The 21,381-nt window shown below is 43.2% G+C and overlaps 1 protein-coding gene across 1 annotated transcript in view; it reads left to right on the forward strand.

The window, feature by feature from the left end:
• Positions 1-21,381, forward strand: part of STT3B (STT3 oligosaccharyltransferase complex catalytic subunit B) — a 97,267-nt gene that overhangs the window by 29,190 nt on the left and 46,696 nt on the right. Inside the window, exons 2-3 of the mRNA XM_040433368.1 lie at positions 9,558-9,666; positions 15,716-16,003. Coding sequence (XP_040289302.1) covers positions 9,558-9,666; positions 15,716-16,003 — 397 coding nt within the window. The remainder of the gene's footprint in view (positions 1-9,557; positions 9,667-15,715; positions 16,004-21,381) is intronic.

The raw sequence follows: 21,381 nt of genomic DNA on the forward strand, positions 1-21,381 counted from the left end.
AGTGAGCCAATGAGGACATTGTACTGACAGCCGGATTTTGTTCTTCATCCATGTGTAACATTGTGAAGCTCCATAAAATCATTTTGTTCATTCATTGAATGTTCTTCCCTACAGTTTCATGTGCTTCTGATATATCTTGGATGGTATGATGGACAGTATGTCTATTGCTAGTGGTATGAATAACTTGGGCAGGGCAGCACTACTGAAGCCTTATAGACCCTCAACCATAGCCTGTTGCGTAGTCTCGTTCTGAAATATTTTTATAGATCTAATCCCTTTGGGGAATATACCCTGTAAGTAAAAGACTCTGAATACAGGAATAGTTCTTCAGGCTCCTGTGCTGTTATAGGTATCTCTCATTTACATGTTCTTTTTCCCCTTATTGTATTATGATGTATGCATTTCCTTTTTGTGTTGTACTGTGACAGTGGAAGGCCATTTATTCTGATTGTGATATGTTTATTTATTATTAAAGCGCTAGTCATTCCCTGGCGCTGTACATGCAAGGGGTATACTTGCATAATACAGACATGAACAAGACTAGTTAGACTGGTACAGAAGGAGTGAGGGCTTACAATCTACATAAAAGTAGCGTTCCCTTGCATCAGTGGGTCCTATGTAATAACTGATATTTCTGATTTCCGCAGTTGAGAAATAGGACACTATCCCACACTTACTGCCGTTGTAGTTTACGCGTTCTTCCATGTGATGTGCCAGGGGATCTAGCCGTGGGCATTAACACTGAAAACTCCTCCTGGCAGCAGTCTCTAATGCGTTAGGATATTTGATTCTGGCACGTCTGTCTGTCTGCCTGTGCCCATTCCTGCCGAGCCCTGCACTCACCGAAATGAAGAGTCAGGACTGATCTTCAGAAATTGGCTGAAACCTCACCAGGCAATGGGAGCGCGCCAGCAATCCCCTCTCATCTGCATTTGCTCCCTTGACAGACTTATCTATCTTTTTGAATGAACATTTTAAGAGCTTAGTTCTTTCACAAGTTATAGCTTGCTTTTATTTAGCCATCTCCTCCAAGACTTGATACAGCCCCTATTCTCTTGATTAATCAGTCAGACCCCCACCGCTCTAACAATTATCCCCTATCCAGTGGATAGAAGATGGTGTTTTTTTTCTTAGTTTTTTTTTCCCTCTCAACACTCCTTTAACCAGTGCAGCCATCCATTCTTCAGTAAAGATATTTATCTACAAACATCAGACTGGTCCAGAGCAGAGGTCTCCTGGGCTTTCAGTAGGAACCAGCAAAACTTGTGGTTTGCAGTTTTCCAGCAGATCACGGTGTTTGAGCTTATCTGCCTGACTAGCGATTGCAACATCATTGCCTCACAAATAGAGCAGAAAAAATTAATTACCTGTGACTGGAAGGACTGATGAGCGGTCTTATCTCCAGAAGACATTCAATGAATACCATAAACTCCCAAAAGGCTTTTAGTTTACTCCGGGATAAGTTGTTTGCGCATTCAATTTGTGCTTGACTTAAGATTTGGGTTTTCTTGAGATGTTGCGGTGTGCCAGTATGAGCCCATAGCAGTATATAGCTGTTTCAGATCTGTAACATGTCCATAGGCCCTGAGTAAGTATGCCATTTTGGTCTCTCAGGGAAATGATGGCCTCTTCATAGGTTACTTCTAAAAATGGCCTACAAAAAAAGTTGGTAATGGGACAACGGGTGTCCTGACCTCTATAACCCTCTCTAGTACGTGTCTGTAGAGTGCAGTATTACCTGACCCTGTACCTGCCTGTGACATGTTTCATCAGGGATTTTTTATATATTTTTTGCGATGACTCCCACCCTCAGTTGATGGAGTGAAGCCTTTTAAAATTGAACTTCAGCCAAGCTAATTATTTCATCGATAAATAAAACTGGCAGTAGATTCATCCTGGTAAGGTTTGCACTGATTGGTTATCACAGTATGTCAATATGGACTGTTCTTTCTGTCTTTCTTGTTTTTCATTCATGCCAACTGCTCTTGGTGCGAGAAGCTATTGAGATGCTGGTGATCCATGCACTGGTCCTCCTGGGCTGCTGCTAGGTTTGATGGAGGCTTTGACTGATGAAATCTTTTTAATTTGCTTTGAATCCTACATTAATGGGTTCCCTGTAAAGAATCCATCACTTGTACTTAAAACCCTGACAACAACACCATTGTCGGATCTTAATGGGAAAAAAAATAAAAAATCTGAGTTCTTTACTAAAGCGTGAAGAAAGCAGATGCTGAAGGTCACGTTCTCCGCTCTAGCAAATACTTGTTCTTACAGGAAGTTCATAATTAACCTGAGCAGATAGAGCAAAGAGAAGCTATATTCCATTAACCTATGTGGAGCCTACAGTGGAAATAATTGCATTTGGGAGGACTCTTTGGACTCTGTACTATGGGTTGTCATCCTGGACCCAAGATTATTGGTAGTCATTTAGTTGGACAGCTCCATTTTATGAAATGTGGAAAGATGACTTGTCGCTGTCAGTCTGTGGGCTTGGGCTGAACTAGCAGGAGGCTGTTGACTCTTCCGGTAGGCCCTGAACCATGAGTGCCCATCCCAGAGCATCGTACAGTGCACTCGTGCACAGCCTACACATCTCAGGTACTTATGCGCCCATAGAATAAATGGGGTAGTTTATGAACTGCTAAGTTCTCGGTTGCCACTGCTCACCTACATTCTTCTTTCTAAATGAAGTGATGAAACAGCATGGCAGTGAGATCGCAGTGCCTAGAGCTAAAAGGGCCCAGGCCTAGTCTGTGTAAAAAAAAAAAATAGGTGGAAATCGGGATGAAATGACCTGTTGCAAGGTCATGCACCCAGCTTATGTCAGAAGGGTGTCAAGGAGTATTTTCCCTACTGTAGGAAAGTGGGTTGTTGTGTTTAAAGAGGACCTTTCTCCAGAATAAAACATCTAAACTAACTATACAGACATGTAGAGCGGCGCCCAGGGATCCCCCTGCACTTACGATTATCCCTGGGCGCCGCTCCGTTCGCCCAGTATAGCCTCCGTTATCTTCATAGTTAGACTCCACCCAGGGGAACCTGACGGCGTCTCCTTCTCCTATGCTGTAGTGCTGGCCAATCGCAGCGCTCAGCTCATAGCCTGAGAGGTTTTTTTCTCTCTCAGGCTATGAGCTGAGCACTGCGATTTGGCCAGCGCTACAGCATAGGAGAAGGAGACCCCAGCAGGTTCCCCTGGGTGGAGCCTAACTATGAAGATAACGGAGGCTATACTGGGCGAACGGAGCGGCAACCGGTATAACAGTAAGTGCAGGGAGATCCCTGGGCGCCGCTCTACATGTCTGTATAGTTAGTTTTAGATGTTTTATTCTGGTGGAAGGTCCTCTTTAAAGTGAATTTGGCACCAAAAAAAATGTTATCTGCCAGTGAAAACCAGATTGTAATGTAGACCTTTTTTTTTTTTTTCTACAGTTTTATTTTTTATTTTTCAGATTACAGATTTTTATTTTTTTTTATTCTATTTCCTGAACATGATTATGGGGGCTGCCACCTTGCCGGAGCTGTTTCTAACAGCATTTAATTAAGAAAGTTGCTTTACAGCCTCCCCATGGTCCATAGACACAATGGTCAGGAGAGGACCTCCTTGACTTCTATGGGACAGTTTTCTAGGCATGCTGTGTTACCTGTGCAGAGGTCAGGAAGGAGTAGATGAGCTTACAGTCCCCTATTGTGGTGATTTTTAATTACAGGCAGAAGTCGAATGATGGATAAGGGTCCATTCACATGTCCGCAGTGTTTTGCGGATCCACAAAACACCAGGCTGGCACTCCACTAGAAATGACTATTCTTGCCCGCAGCTGCGGACAAGTATAGGACATGTTCTATTTTTTTTGTGTGCTGTCAACATCTTTTCTGTCCCCTTTGAAAACGAATGGGTCCACACCCGTTCCGCATAATTGCGGAACGGATCCGGACCCAAAGTGCGCATGTCTGAATGGAGCCTAAGAAGGTAACTGCAGTAAAGTGATCTGTACAGACCAAGAAGGGGCTCCTATTAGGCTTATTGGCCTGTGTGAATACTGTAGGTATTGACATAAAAAATTAAACCTCAAAACATTTTTTTTTTATTTTTTTTTACATAAAAACATGATTTAAACAATGTTTTCTGATGACACATTTCCTTTAAAAATTCGAGACCATAGTGGATGCATGTCACTGCATGCTTATATAATTGCATATGTTGGGGGGATACACCCATTGTACACCTCCAAAGTGAACAGGCTCTAATGCAACAATGTAGGCAAGTTGTGTGTTTTTTCTTTTTTTATGGTATAGTTTTTAGGTTTACTGTTCTTACACATACTATAGAGTAATGGTGGTGTTTTTAGACCAAGCATTTATGGTAGCGGCAGCTAACCAAGTGCATGCTCCTTTCTTCAACACAGAAAATTAAGCTTAAAGGGAACCTGTCATGTGGATATTTGATTATATTCTAACTAATTATATACAATCATTAACTACTAAAAAGTACCTTAGATGTATTCACTTACTGGTGTGACAGATGGTTACCTCATAATATACACACAAAGATGCCACATGCTAATGAGCGGATTGGAGTCCGGCGTGATGTCATTGAGTCCAGCGTATATTTAATTCACAGCTATAGCCACTCCCCTGCCCACCTGCTGCTGATTCATATGGAAACAAACTGTCATTCAGCAGCACGTGGGCGGGGAGAGTCAGGAGCTCATGAATATTCAGGACTCATCATTATCAGCTGGAGATTGACTGGGTCAATTAAAGAAAGTGACCCAGCATTTTGCTAAGAGAATCAGTCACTTATTTATGTTGCCCTTAGTTAGGACACCATAAAACTGGTGACAGGTTCCCTTTAAAGTTCTCCACCGTATTTCCTGTGCCCCATCTCTGGGGGGGGAGAATCTGCTTCACACAGCAACTTCAGTGATCACGGAGTCACAGTATATGGGGAAGATGTGTGTATGTGTATATATATTAATATATAGAGAGATCTCTGCTTTCACACACGTAACCCTGATGTGGTATTTTGGGGTGGTCTAGAACTCGACGCTCTTAGTTCTGTAAGGCTCTTTTTATTTAACGGTGTGGAGTTATGTTAAAACCAAATGAAAAGGCTTCCGCCATGTAATGTATTCCTTAACATTTGTGCTTGTTTCACAGATGTATGGGCTCAGACTAGGTACTTGGTATGGAAGAAACATAAAATACAGCGGCTATGCCCTGACAGGTCAGCCGCAGCAAGCGACGGTTTTAGGAAATTACAGTATTTGTCAAGCTCTGATGACCCTCCATTCTGCTGTATAAATGGCGCATTTACCATGCAGGCCAAATATTGGTATTCATTTTGGTCCCATTCTAAGTAGAAATTGCATTCTCCTGTACTCGGCAGGAATACTTATTGGTCCACCCACAACAAAACGGTTCTGCGTAAAACATTACTAGGTACAGCGCCTTTCCCTGCCGTCTTCTTCATGTTCCCCATCGTTAAATTAAAAACGCTCACATATTTGTATTAAGTAGCACAAACAAGAAAAAACTATTTAAATGCTCACATTTTTATATAATTGTGAGCATAGTGTTTTTTTTTTTTTGTTTTTTTTTTCATTTTTGCGCAGTCTGCCTGTTTGTTGCCATGAGACGCAGCGATGCCAGCCATAAGGGTTTCTTCTCTAAGGCTGAAACATCGCCACCGCTTAATATAGTAAAAATTTCCTTGTATTATTAAATATTTAGACAAATTCTTGGATCCCGGGTTAGGCTACTTTCACACTTGCGGCAGAGAGATCCGGCAAGCAGTTCCGTCGCCGGAACTGCCTGCCGGATCAGGCAAAATGTATGCTAACTGATGGCATTAGTAAGACTGATCAGGATCCTGATCAGTCTTAAAAATGCCTGATCAGTCGAAAAAATGCATTGAAATGCCGGATCCGTCTTTCCGGTGTCATCCGGCAAAAACGGATCCGGCATTTATTTTTTCACCTTTTTTTTCAGTCTGCGCATGCGCATACCGGAAGGACGGATCCGGCATTCCGGTATTCTGAATGCCGGATCCGGCACTAATACATTCCTATGGGAAAAAATGCCGGATCCGGCATTCAGGCAAGTCTTCAGTTTTTTTAGCCGGAGATAAAACCGTAGCATGCTACGGTTTTCTCTTTTGCCTGATCAGTCAAAACGACTGAACTGAAGACATCCTGATGCAAACTGAACGGATTACTCTCCATTCAGAATGCATGGGGACATACCTGATCAGTTCTTTTCCGGTATAGAGCCCCTGTGACGGAACTCTATGCCGGAAAAGAAAAACGCAAGTGTGAAAGTAGCCTTAAAGGGCTCCTCTCACTTCAGCAAATGGCATTTATCATGTAGAGAAAGTTAATACAAGACACTTAATGTATTGTGATTGTCCATAATGGCTTCCTTTGCTGGCTGGATTAATTTTTCCTTCACATTATACACCGCTCATTTCCATGATTATGACCACCCTGTAATCCAGCAGCAGTGGTCGTGCTTGTACACTACAGGAAAAAGCACCTGCCTATGAACACTTCCGCGGTCCCACCACCAGAGAGGCCAGGGCCTTTTCTTAGTGTGCAGGCACGACCACTGCTGCTGGATTACAGGGTGGTCATAACCAAGGAAATGAGCAATGTATAATGTGATGGTAAAATGAATCCAGCCAGCAAAGGAAGCAATATGGATAATAACAATACATTAGTAAGTGCCTTGTATTAACTTTCTCTACATAATTGCCATTTGCTGAAGTGAGAAAACCCCTTCAATGTCCATTGACATCATTTCTTATTTTCCATTGCTGATGTTACTCGGTACACAATCGCATCAGACTGTCACAATGAGGCTCACTTTCTAATTTCCCTATCGCATATGTACGCAGTAGGGTCAGTTTCATAGGAAGCTGATTAAAGGGGCATTCTGACCCGGTTACATTGTTATCCCTTTATGTAGTTTATAGGGAATAAGTCTTAGGTTGGTGGGGTCTGACTGTGTGGACCCCTGCCCACTATGTGCCCCCTCCCCCATTTGAATGGAGTGATGGTTAGGCATGTGCCCCACAGCTCCATTCAAAGTTTGTGGGACTGCCAGAAATAGCTGAGCACTTGACTTTGTCTTTGAGACTGACTGGGATAGTAGAGTTCCCCTTTAATTGAAACCTTATCCAGCTCAGTGAGATGTCTGCCCATATACATAGAATGTGTCGGCAGATAAGAACCATTTGGCCCATCTAGTCTGCCCAATATACTGAATACTATGAATAGCCCTTGGCCCTATCTTATATGAAGGATGGCCTTATGCCTATCCCATGCATGCTTAACTCCTTCACTGTATTTGCAGCTACCACTTCTGCAGGAAGGCTATTCCATGCATCCACTACTCTCTCAGTAAAGTAATACTTTTACTTTTAAACCTTTGCCCCTCTAATTTAAAACTATGTCCTCTTGTAGCAGTTTTTTGTCTGTTTAAATCTTCTCTCCTCTTTAACTTGTTGATTCCCTTTATGTATTTAAAAGTTTCTATCATATCCCCTCTGTCTCGTCTTTCTTCCAAGCTATACATGTTAAGGTCCTTTAATCTTTCCTGGTAAGTTTTATCCTGTAATCCATGTACTAGTTTAGTAGCTCTTCTCTGAACTCTCTCCAAAGTATCAATATCCTTCTGGAGATATGGTCTCCAGTACTGCGCACAATACTCCAAATGAGGTCTCACTAGTGCTCTGTAGAGCGGCATGAGCGCCTCCCTCTTTCTACTGGTAATGCCTCTCCCTATACACCCAAGCATTCTGCTAGCATTTCCTGCTGCTCTATATACAGCCACCCATTAACTTTCGTACATAGTAAAACATTCCTATTCCCTATATTAAAAGGGGTTTATAATACGCGCCTCATCTGGATGCAGGCTTTTACAGTTGATGATTTTTGATAGTGGTGTTTTTTTGTTTTTTTTCCCCTCATTGCTGTGAGTAACAGCTTCACTCCAAGTTCACTTTAATTCACAACCTAATTTTTGTAGACCCGGTTGGCTGAGATAAGACACCCAGACTGTGTATTATGCCCTGATCACGAGAACGATCCGTGTGCTTTCCACAGCCAACGGCCATTCACCAAAATGTCTGAATGTGGCCCACAGACCTATTGAAGTCAGTAGGTCCACAGCGGTCGTGTGCCTCAAGCCTAAATTTGTTGAAGATGACAGTCCCTTTTAAGGGGTTGTCCGGGTTCAGAGCTGAACCCGGACATATGCCCATTTTCACCCAGGCAGCCCCCCTGACTTGAGCAGTTCATGCTCTGATGCTCTCCTTTGCCCTGCGCTGAATCACGCAGGGCAAAGGCATTTTCTGGGGTTCCGCTGACAAACCGGGCTCTCTATGGGGCTGCCAGGCGGAGGCTTCCACCCAGCAGTGAGCCCAGTGATGTCAACAGCACTGATGGGCGGACTTTAGCGCTGCCCTAGCCTGTAAAATGGCTAGGGCAGCGCTAAAGCCTGCCCATCAGATCCGGTGACGTCACTAGCAACACTGCTGGGCAGAAGCCTCTGCCCAGCAGTGTTATTTTAAATAAAAGAGGGCAAAGGAGAGCATCGGAGCATGAAGTATTTAAACTTTTACATATTCATCGATCTATTTATGTACATAAGCATATACCTACAGATCTATATATATATATATATATATTCTCTCTATCTTATACTCATTGATGTACAAGTGTATATATCAAATTCTATATACGACTTTTATACATACATATACATTTATTTATTTTTACTATTTTCTACTATATTTTTACCATTTATGCTCCTTGTAGACTTGATAAAGGGGTCGTCGAGACCCCGAAACGCGTTCTCATAATAAACTTTGTATCCTGCATCGGGTTGTGGTAATGCGCCTTACGATCGTCTATTAGCTGGATCACTCTATCGTGACAAGCTGAGATACGTTTTCCAATCTGATATTGATGACCTCTCCTGAGGAGAGGTCGTCAGTATTAAAAGCCCAGAGAACCCCTTTAATACTTCAAGACATGTGCAGTGTTTCAACCTCCATGAGGTCTTCATCAGAAAGCAGGCATCTATACTTGTATTTGACATGGAGACCAAAGGCTGTGACTTGGTATCTTCAAAATGGCTGACCATGGTGGTGATTTCCTGTAGAAGGAGCACTTCTGTGGAAAATGTCATAAGTATCTGATGTTTTCTGTATTTTCTATAAGGAGAAAAAAGTGATTGGGGGGGGGGGGAGCAGCGTATGAGAGTATAAGGAAAAGCAGTTGTGAAATATTCGTAATAACAGACCTTAATGGGTATTTTCCAATTCGCACATTACTCTGGGGCGATATGAGATGTAGAAGAGTATTACGATATGACACATCCGTAGCGGTTAGTCTGATTGTGGCTCTGGTTGCTGAGGACCACGTGTTGGCCTCATGCTGAGTAAGTCACTGCATACGATGACATTGATTTTTGTCATCTTGAAGCAAATGTGAAGCATGTCGTTACTTCAGAAAGAGGCTCTTTTTACACTTTTAACTCGTCTGTGCTTTTTACAGGTTCAACTACAGATCAACACATCATCTCGCATCCCAGGGGTTTTATGAATTTTTAAATTGGTTTGATGAACGAGCATGGTATCCACTGGGAAGAATAGTAGGTGGGACGGTAAGTGTCTGAACTACATTAGTTCTTTTTGAGCAAATGCTTTATTAGATGCATTGATTGATTTTTGTGTAATTTTATGTAGCATCCTGCTGCCACCTTTTACATAGTGGGAAACATATAGGTAGGTTCTCTTAACCCTTTCAGCCCGGGTCATTTTCTGTTTTTACGTTTTCATCTTTCACTCTGCCTTCCCTGAGCCACAACTTATTATATATTTTTTATTCCATTTACATAGCCTTTATAAGGGCTTGTTTTTTTTTTTTTGTTTTTTTTTCGGCGGGACAAGTTGTACTTTTTAATGGCACCCTTGACTATTGCATACAATGTAGTGGGAAACTGGAAAAAATTCCAAATGAGCCCGAATGAGGGACGATATTCTGACAGTTTTTGCGTCGGTAAGATTACACGGTACCACATTTTATATAGTTTTTCTTGTTTTAATGCACAAAAATATTAAACAGTTGGGGGGGAAAAAAAATTTGCATCGCCGTATTCTGACGCCCCCCTCCATAATCTTTCTTTTTTTGGAGTGACTTTTATTTTTTTATTTTTTTTTACCAAGAGGTGAAGCGAGGAAAATGCCATTTTGATTTTTCTTTTCCAGCATTCGTCAAAATAGTACAGGTGTTTTGGGACGTAGCAATGCAAATTATCACAATTATTTCTGGCACTGATGGACCACCATATATAAGGCTCATGCACTTTTTAACAATTTTCTTTCTACAAAAAAGTGCGTCTTAGGCCTCATGCACACGACCTTTGTGTGCGTCCGTTCCGTTTTGCGTGATTTTCTGCGTACCCATTGACTTTCAATGGGTCCGTTAAACTCGGAAAATGCTCCGTTTATCATCCGCGTCTGTGATCCGTGTTTGCTGTCCGTCAAAAAAATATGACCTGTCCTATTTTTTTGACGGACAACGGTTCGCGGACCCATTCAAGTCAATGGGTCCGTGAAAAAGCACGGAGGCACAAGATTGTCATCCGTGTCCGTAGGCTACTTTCGCAGATCGGTCTGCATAAAAGCTTTTTCAGATCTGAGATTTCACATCGTGAAAACTCAGATCCGACAGTATATTCTAGCACAGAGGCATTCCCATAGTGATGGGGACGCTTCAAGTCAGAATATACTAAGAACTGTGGACATAACTGCCCCCTGCTGCCTGGCAGCACCCGATCTCTTACAGGAGGCTGTGATTCGCACAATTAACCCCTCAGGTCCCCCCCAATCATTGGTGGCAGCGGAGAGTTCCGATCGGAGTCCCAGTTTAATCGCTGGAGCTCCGATCGGTTACCATGGCAGCCAAGACGCTACTGCAGTCCTGGCTGCCATGGTTACTTACCAATTTTAGAAGCATTATACTTACCTGCGATGTCTGTGTCCGGCCAGGCGCTCCTCCTACTGGTAAGTGACAGGTCTGTGCTATAAGCAATGCGCCGCACAGACCTGTCACTTACCAGTAGGAGGAGCGCCCGGCCGGACACAGCAATTTCAGAAGCATTATACTTACCTGCGCTGTCTAAGTAACCATGGCAGCCAGGACTGCAGTAGCGTCTTGGCTGCCATGGTAACCGATCAGAGCCCCAACGATTAAACTGGGACTCCGATCGGAACTCTCCACTGCCACCAATGAGGGGGAAGGGGGGAGAGGGGAGGCCGCACTGGCCACCAATGAATACAATACTGGGGAGGGAGGGGGGCCGCACTGGCCACCAATGAATTTAAAACTGGGGAGGGGGGGTCTGGCCCCTGCTGCCTGGCAGCACATGATCTCTTACAGGGGGCTATGATACGCACAATTAACCCCTTAGGTGCGGCACCTGAGGGGTTAATTGTGCGGATCACAGCCCCCTGTAAGAGATCGGGTGCTGCCAGGCAGCAGGGGGCAGTTATGTCCACAGTTCTTAGAATATTCTAACTTGAAGCGTCCCCATCACTATGGGAACGCGTCTGTGTTAGAATATACTGTCGGATCTGAGATTCACGATCTAACTCAAATCCGATCATATATTCTAACATAGAGGCGTTCCCATGGTGATGGGGACGCTTCAAGTTCAAATATACCATCGGATTGGAGAAAACTCCGATCCGATGGTATATTAATAGGGACTCCTGACTTTACATTGAAAGTCAATGGGTGACGGATCCGTTTGCAATTGCACCATATTGTGTCAACGTCAAACGGCTCCGTCCCCATTGACTTGCATTGTAAGTCAGGACGGATCCGTTTGGCTCCGCACGGCCAGGCGGACACCAAAACGACTTTTTTTTTTTTTTTTTTTTTTACTTGTCTGTGGATCCTCCAAAAATCAAGGAAGACACAAGGAAGAAAAAACTGACATGGATTACGGAACCAGTTTTTGCGGACCTAAAAATAAAAACGGTCGTGTGCATGAGGCCTAATTGTCCAAAAACTAACATATGTAAAATGAATTTACACATGGATGTCCTCAGGGTGATTACAGTAATGATATACCTATGCATACAGTAGATACCTCCTGACAACCACAGCTGAGAATTGTAGCATTATGTCTAACCCCTTGAAAAAAAAATATATATATATATATATATACACTTTTAGATCAGTCCTGTATATATTTTAATAATGTTATCTAAATGCCTTTGTGTCCATTAAAGCAAGTCTTGTCCCACCATGGGTCCTGAGCAGCTGCCATGTTAGTGATTTAATTCCTCAATAAAAGTAACTGAAGTTACAAGATAATCACATTTAATGCAGAATTAGCTTGCCGTTTTTCACCTTAATTTCTTTTTGACAAATTGATTAATAAAAAAAATAGAAATTATTATATTCTGTCCTAATTCCTAAGTCGTGCAGCGTTTTCATATAATTGGGGCTTATAACAAACACCGGTTGGAAGGAGAATAGTTCACTTTTCTTTAACCTGGGCGGTTTGCAAAAATTAAAATGAGAACATTGTGTGATTAGTAAAATGTCATATGCGGTGTAAATTATAAATGTGATGCAAGTTTATATCTCTACGGTTGTATTAATTGGCCTTGCTGTAGTTAGGTTTCCTCTTCTCGTTTGCATATTTTGTCCTTATCTTTTTGTAGATAACCCTTTGTTCCCCTTGATTCTTACATGATGTTGTGTTCAGAGAATCACCATAATGAAGGTGCCCATCACATGTTAAACGGGTTGTGCCTCCATTAAATATCCATTAATCATAAAACATGCTGCGGTATTATGTCCGGCCAAAACGCCTGACAGTGACTGAACGGAAGGCATAATGATGCAAACTGAATGGATTTCCATCCATTCAGAATGCATTGGGATATGCCTGATCAGTTCTTTTCCGTTATTGAGCCCTTTTGACGGAACTCTATGCCGGAAAAGAATAACGCTAGAATAGGCATTTCCGCAAAATGCAGAACGCACATGGCCGGTGTCTGTGTTTTGCAGATACGCTATTTGCGGACCGCAAAACTGTTGCGGACGTGTGAATGGACCCTTATGGTACCTGGTAGTGGAATCCATAACAGAATTCTTAGGTAACTCGAACATTGTATGCCGAAATGGAAACACAAGTCTGCTCAACACTAGTCGCAACGTTTTAGTTCATAGGTTGAAAAAAGACTCTGTGAATGAGCTGAAAACATTGCGACCACAGGGATGAATAAAGAGTGTGTGTATAGATAGATAGAGAGATATATATATATATATATATATATATATATATTATAAAATCTTTATATTCTGTCTGGCTTAGCAGCCAATCAGATTCCACCTTTCATTTTGTCACAGCTTCATTGGAAAAATGAAAGGTTGAATCTGATTGGTTGCAATGGGCAACTAAACCAGTTCTACTTCACACCAGTTTTGCATTGTGTCATCTCACTATACTAATCTGTGTGGGACAAGTGACCGCTCACTGTGCGGACTGCACACTACAGTGTTCAGAAGAGAGTGCAGGTAGTGAGAGCTGTCAGTAATGAAATCTATATCCTGCTTTAAAGGGCTTCTGTCACCCCACTAAACTGATATTTTTTTTTTTTTGTGTACTTATAATCCCTATCATGCGATATTGCTATACCTTATGTTGTTAATAATTTTCGTTCAATAGATTTTGCAAAAAACGTACTTTTTATAATATGCTAATTACCTTTCTACCAGCAAGTAGGGCGTCTACTTGCTGGTAGCAGCCGCAGAAAACCGCCCCCTCGTCGTGTTGATTGACAGGGCCAGCCGCGATCTCCTCCTTCGGCCAGCCCTGTCAGCATTTCAAAAATTGCGCGCCTGTGTTGATTCGGCGCAGGCGCTTTGAGATAAGGAGGCTCGCCTCCTCAGCACTCCCTCAGTGCGCCTGCGCCGATGACGTCACCGAAAGAGAAGACGTCATCAGCGCAGGCGCACTGAGGGAGTGCTGAGGAGGCGAGCCTCCTTATCTCAGAGCGCCTGCGCTGAATCAACACAGGTGCACGATTTTTGAAATGCTGACAGGGCTGGCCGAAGGAGGAGATCGCGGCTGGCCCTGTCAATCAACAAGAGGAGGGGGCGGTTTTCTGCGGCTGCTACCAGCAAGTAGACGCCCTACTTGCTGGTAGAAAGGTAATTAGCATATTATAAAGTTTTTTGCAAAATCTACTGAACGAAAATTATTAATAACATAAGGTATAGCAATATCGCATGATAAAGATTATAAGTACACAAAAAAAAAAAAATCAGTTTAGTGGGGTGACAGAAGCCCTTTAACGCCTTTTAGATCACTGCACTAACGTTATCAGCAGAAATATCTATTGTGTCTACAAATGAACTTTCTACAGAATGGAAAGTGAGAAATAGATCTGCTGATTACAGGCTGTAGCATACTGTAAGGCTCGCCATGTTGTGGATTGGAATGAAATCTTACTACCAAGTTACTTGCAAGTTCCAGCAGCCTGTATGTAAATGACTGCTAGCTGTTTTGCGAAACAGGATGTGGGGGCGGGGCAGCAGAGCTGTGCTGGTGCATGTGAAATCAACAGGAACGCCCAGAGCCTCACAGGAGAACACTGAGCAAAACTCATATCAGAGCTTGTGAAGCAAAGCTGATAGCAGTAAACAAACAAGTGCAATTTTATTATGTGCCGCATTACGGTAAGATATGGGGTTATTGATTTTTAGTGCACAAAGGTGTCCATAGCCTTTTGAAGAAGAAAAAATCCTTTTGAAGTTATCTTTACTTACAAAATGTGGCGCCACCTGTTAAAAGTGTATAACAATGTGCTTGTTCACCTAATAAGCTGAGAGTAGTGTTGAGCCAACTTGTGTTTTTAAGTTCTGCGTCCAAAGTTAGTTATCAAAGAATCGCGTTATGGATTCCGCTACCACAAACCATAACGGAATTTGGAATCCATAACGGAATTCTTCGATAACCCAAACTTTGGACGCAGAAATTAAAACACAAGTTTGCTCAACACTAGCCGAGAGCATAGATCATCTCCCTCTGCACTTTAGATTACAATGACAGGTCTCCAAGGTTCTAAAATTCGTCAGGGGGCATTATCCATGACCACAGCTTTACACGTGCATCTTGCCTGGGGTTATGGGCAGTCACTGCTGCTCCTTCTCAGGGCAAAGGGCCTGACGGAACACCTTCTGGTCCCCAGCCTATAAGCTTCCAGACAGGGTCACGTGCACTGCTGCAGCCAATTACTGGCATCAGCAATGATGTGTCCTAAAGTGGCACATGACCCAGCAGTGATCTGAGGCCAGTGAATGGTCACAGCAGCATACATGACCCCATCTGGGAGTTTACAGGTCTGTGACTGGAAGGGAGCGGCAGAAGCAGGTGATTGTATTATACTTTAGTTAGTGTAGTACTGGTGGATTCTAGCTGGCCAACCTCTTTTAGGTAATTCTGCCACTGGTCCCCCAGCTGCTAGATTTGGCTCCTGTTGAACTGGATCACTAAAGCTTTGAAGGTAGAGCAAGCCAATGAGCTCTGGCTTATAGAGGAAGAACACGCTAACCAGAACTTGTGTGATCCGTATTTAGTGGTTTAGTTTTATTGTTTTTTTGACAGTGTTTTTCTTTTTTTGCTGTTGCAGGTGTACCCAGGGCTGATGGTGACAGCCGGCCTTATACATTGGATCCTAAACATGCTGAACATCACCGTACATATAAGAGATGTGTGTGTGTTCCTAGCTCCCGTCTTCAGCGGCCTTACATCCATCTCCACCTTTTTGCTGACGCGAGAACTGTGGAACCAGGGCGCAGGACTTCTCGCCGCCTGCTTCATTGCTATAGTGCCCGGCTACATATCCCGATCAGTAGCTGGATCCTTTGACAATGAAGGCATTGCTATTTTTGCACTGCAGTTTACATATTATTTGTGGGTAAGTAATTGGATTTTCCTCTTCCCCGTAGCCTTTTCTCCACGCTCTGGCAGAGAAACAAGAACTACCTTTTATGAACTGCATAAATTGTCTGAGCGTTCATCTGCATTTTACTCACACACCACTGGCTTTTCCACATCCCCGTCACCGTTTTAAGCAATGAATGGAAATTCTGCTGGTTCCCTAATGAAGATCTGTGCCTGCCCTGTTTCCAATCCATCGCCAGCAGGTGGAATCGACCTGCCGTTCTCTGCCTGGTCTGTCCGGGGTTAATGGGTATTTACCCTCCTCGGTGCTGGTCACGGCTTCCTAGACGGCCGTCTGAGCGCACCTTCCAGAATGCAGATTATTCAAGCAGCATTTCATTTATGACCCAGACATCACCGTTTAGTAGGCTCCGGGTGACACGTGCTGGATCATTAATGAAGGTGCCGGCCATTTATTGTGGGTTGTAACTACTGATCTCGTGTAAATGTTTATTGAGACGCCGAAGCACGGTTTTAATATTTTTATTAGGACTATTAGATGCTTGCATGTGAAGCGCAGATTATTGGGGAAGTAATGTCAGTTCTAGTGGTTCTCCATTTTGTAATGCAGTAGTATAGCAGATCACCTTATGGTTAAAAGGTATTGGCTCCTGACTTTCCTTTTTTATAGATTTAGGGGTTAAAATGCACCCAATTGATTTATATTTTGTTACCCTGGGGTCCTGTAGTATGGGGTCACTTATTGCTTGTGTTGGAGGCATATTGTGATGGTGGCCAATGAGCGGTGTAGAGTTCTGATGCTCGATTCAGACATCCGTATGTGTTTTGCGGATCCGCAAAACACGGACACCAGCAATGTGCTTTCCGCATTTTGCGGATCCGCACATTGCCAGAACTATATAAAAAATGCCTTTTCTTGTCCGCAATTGTGGACAAGAATAGGACATGTTCTATATTTTTGCGGACCCGGAAGTGCAGATCCGCAATTCCGGATCCGAACGGGACAAAGTCTGTCCCCATAGAAATGAATGGGTCCGCAATTCCGTTCCGCAAAATGCGGAAAAGAATTGCAGATGTGTGAATGGGGCCTAAAGGGTTATCCATGGTGGTTTCTGGTAAGGCTGCATACACTAGTGCACGCCCTACAAGCATATGAACATAACGCATAGTATGACATCATCATCTCTGATCTATCAAGAACCCGATGCTATGAGAACAAGCTTAATTTAGTGAAGCAAATCTGTATTTTAGACTCCGATACGCGCTTTTTGCGGACCCATTCATCTCAGTGGGGCTGCAAAAGATGCGGACATTACACCGCGTGCTGTCTTATACTATAAGTATGTTACGCAGCCCCGCCCAAAAAATTGAACATGTCCGATTTGTTTTCTGGACAAGAATAGGACTTTTCTCTAGAAGGGAGAGGGGGGGTAGATTTTGGGGGAGGGTTAGAAGCGGTATGCTCGCAGCCAGGATCTGTGAACCACAAAACGTAGTCGTGTGAACGAGGCTTTACTCTGAAATATTTTGAGGCCCAATTAAAAGGCTGCTATGATCACGTATAAAATTTGACACCAGTTTCTAAGCATTCACAGTGAGGGAGAAGCTTAGCAGACGCATGAGCCGGTCTTCCCAGAAAACCTTTGGCGGGTTTTCTATTGATTCTTGTAGGCGATCACGGAGGTGAAAATGTTACACTGATGAAGAGATACTATTCTGAAGAATTGCTCATATCGCAGAGAGACTGGAATATAAAACTTCTAATCACTAAAGGATAAGAAAAGCTACAATTCAGAAGTAACAAAATATTGGGCCAAAAACACACAGCAAGTACAGAACAACGGTACCCAGAGCTTCGACTTAGAATTTCAACATAAGGTGGAGAAAGGGGTAGTTGGGGTCATAGTAGGGCTCGTTACCGCTACCTTCTCCGACCTCTTACAGCAGTCACACCCCGATGCTGGGTTCAGACCTGAGCGTATTTGATATGCGCGTTTGTGTGATTGACAGCAGTGTCCTATGGCCGCAAACGCGCGACAAAACGCCCCAAAGAAGCTCAAGAACTTGTTTACGCGTCGGGCGTTTTTCAGCGCGTTCGAACGCACTGTAAAACGCAAAAATGTGAACCAGTCCCATAGGGAAGCATTGGTTTGCATCGGTTATGCGTTTTACAGCGCGTTCGAACGCACTGTAAAACGCGCAAGTGTGAACTTAGGGTAAAACAACCAGTTTCTCCTGTTTAGGGTTCATCTGGGGACCGATAAAAAAACACAGCCAAAAAATACCAAAAAATTGCCAAGTTTGTAATAGAAACAGCAGCAAATGTTGTAAAGGCTTGTGTCCAAAATATGCAGAAAATAATTTAGCTATGCCACACACCAAAGTGACTATTACAGTGAAATGAACAAAATGACAATACAGCCAAATGTGCATAAGGAAACCATATAGTACCGGAAGGGTCACCGTGTTCCCCGGTCAGGTGTAAGGTGCTTTATTGGTTTTTTTTAAAGGTTTTTTTGGTTTCCCCTCTGCAAATAGCATTTATCACCTATCCATAAAATGCAAGAATACTGAGGGCCCCACCATGGCGACTACCCTCTCTGTGACCTTAATGTTTTAGGTGCACTGGTCTGCTGCCTCCTATTCGAAAGCTGATCACCCAAGATGGAGGAATAACTTAAAACTTCACTATTAAAAGGTTAACATGTTTGCAATGAAGACCCTACAAACATATAGCAGATACCTTTTGCATGTGGTGCATTTTATACATGCCTCATGCGCAGGTCACATATTAACCCGTTTTAGGATTTGGTGATTAACTTGTTCAGTGCCAACCTCTATTGCCGAATCAGCTGGCAGAGTGCTTTTAAAAATTAGCTGGACTCCGGCATAGTCGGAGCACTCGCCCTGACGAGCGTTTCGGTGCTGACAGTGTATTTATTAGTCAGTGATTTGTTTTATTGGATTATTTAATAGAGCTCTTTCCAAAGACAGTATCCAAACTCGTACACTTTTTCCCCAGGTTACTGCATTTCTGTTCTCGCAAGCCTTGGGGTTTCACTTGCTGTTTTGATTGCTACCTGCGCGCCGCTGCCTGGAGTCAATACACTTAAAAGCAGGTTGTCTTGTGAAATTACCAGGTTATACCTTTGGTGGGGAGAATGTAAAGGCCCAGTAGAAACGCAGTAAAAGATCCACAGGCGCTGTCAGTCATGACAGTATTATTACTGGCAGGCTTTAATCTTTTTTTGTCCATGAACCAGATGTCCTCGGTAGGTCGGATCTTACTCGAAAGATCTAAATAGTCTCAAAAAACGTTAAGTGTGGTAGGGTAAAATGACACATTAACAAGTAAGCTGAAATTGCAGATTTGGTGCATTAAAAGCATTAGATATTCGGTATGGGATTGTAAGGGGAAAAATAAACCACTCTATAGGCGCGCTTTATGGAAAGTGTGCTGGTTGTGGGGGTCAGTTCAGTCCTTCCAGGAAGTTCCTGATGTGGTTTGTCATCCTTTAAATGGTCAGTCTCTTTTCTTTTTTTTTTTTTTTTTTTTCCTTCTTCTTTTTTCTTCTTTCTTCCGGCCTTTGTGTCACCTCCTTTTTTTGCTTTCCGTTAAACATATCCAGATAAAAACAGGATTTTTTTTTTTTTTTTTTTTTGTGGACGAAACCCAGCACTCCTGCAGAAAGCAGCCGAATCCCATTTTAGTCCATGGGGTCCGGCGGTGAACAGCAGTATCTGGCAGTCCCGGATCCGATGTACTCGGGCAGGATGTTCTCTTCCGGTATGTTTATGGGAGATGTGAACGTAGCCTAACAGAATCAGAATGAACGAGGGCTTCCGTTTAAACTTGATGATGATGATCATGAGGGGCTTGTTATGTTGCGAAGATGAATAATGCATCGATGGTTTACCTACCTGGTTGCCAGTCATAGTGAAAAACATGAAAGTGAGGTTCGGATAATGAGAACGCTCGAGGCAGATTGTAGAAATTATGTTTTCATGCCTCCATTGTCAAGCTGCGGTTTCATGCTGCTGTTTCATTATAGAAAACGTACCTACTGGCTGTAGGAGCGGATAGGCTGGAAATCAGGATTTCCAGCATTTATTTCTAATCCGTTAACTTTGTGAAAAATTGATAAAAATATAAAAGGTTCAATGAAAGTTTATATATTAGTATTGTGAATCACATCCCTCTGATACACAAGTGAGATTTGCATCTTTTTTAGGCCTTTTGCACACGACCGTATGGCGCTTTCAGTATTCTGCGGTCCGCAAAAAATACAGATGACGTCCATGTGCATTCCGTTTTGTGCGGAACGGAACAGCTGGCCCCTGATGGAACAGTACTATCCTTGTCCGTAATGCGAACCATAATAGGACATGTTCTATCTTTGAATGGAAACTGAAGGCATACGGAGTACCTTCATTTTTTTAATTTTTTTGGAGGATCCATTGAAATGAATGGTTCCGTATACAGAAAGCAAAAAACAGAACGTAAACTGAGGGAAAAAATAGGCCTTAAAGGTTTTTTTCAGGACTATTGAACACATTGGATTACTGCATGCCATTAGGCTATGTTCACACACAGTATGTATAGTTCTTACAAGATTCCCAGCTGGAATCAAAAGCTTAACTTTTTGGATTTCTTCTTGGGGTTTACAGCAGGTGGGCCCAAGGATTTGCCTTGTTATTCAGCGGACTTCTCCTTGCCATTTCCACCCATAGTATGGTATTGGTGGAGGATCTCCCCCCTTTTTCCCCCCCACACGCACAGTGATGCTAAAGACCCACCCAGAAAATGTGCATGCCATGTGAACCGCTTTGCAGAAACTCCATTCACATACTTGGGCTGCAGATTGTTGTCTGATTTGATGTGGATTTTGATGTAGAATCTGCACTGAAATCCTGAACACCTGATGGTGCTAAGGACTGGTGGCATTGGGGGAGCCTGATGGTGCTGAGGACTGGTGGCATTGGGGGAGCCTGATGGCGCTGAGGACTGGTGGCATTGGGGGAGCCTGATGGCGCTGAGGACTGGTGGCATTGAGGGAGCCTGATGGTGCTGAGGACTGGTGGCATTGGGGGAGCCTGATGGCGCTGAGGACTGGTGGCATTGGGGGAGCCTGATGGCGCTGAGGACTGGTGGCATTGAGGGAGTCTGATGGCATGGGGGGGGTCTGAGTTTTTTTGAGTACTTGATTAATTGTTGGATTACTTGGTAGAGTACTTGATTTATTTTTGTAATCGATAGCTGCAGCCCTAAAATAGGGTGTTTATCACCCCACAGCCACTTTATCCACATAAGTATCCAGTTAAAATGGAACAGTCTTACCAGTCTGGAGATATATAGTGAAGTTCTCACAATGTGGGATGCTTGAAGTTTGC

This window comes from Bufo bufo, chromosome 5, assembly GCF_905171765.1.
Source record: "Bufo bufo chromosome 5, aBufBuf1.1, whole genome shotgun sequence".
In the NCBI taxonomy this organism is placed as follows: domain Eukaryota; kingdom Metazoa; phylum Chordata; class Amphibia; order Anura; family Bufonidae; genus Bufo; species Bufo bufo.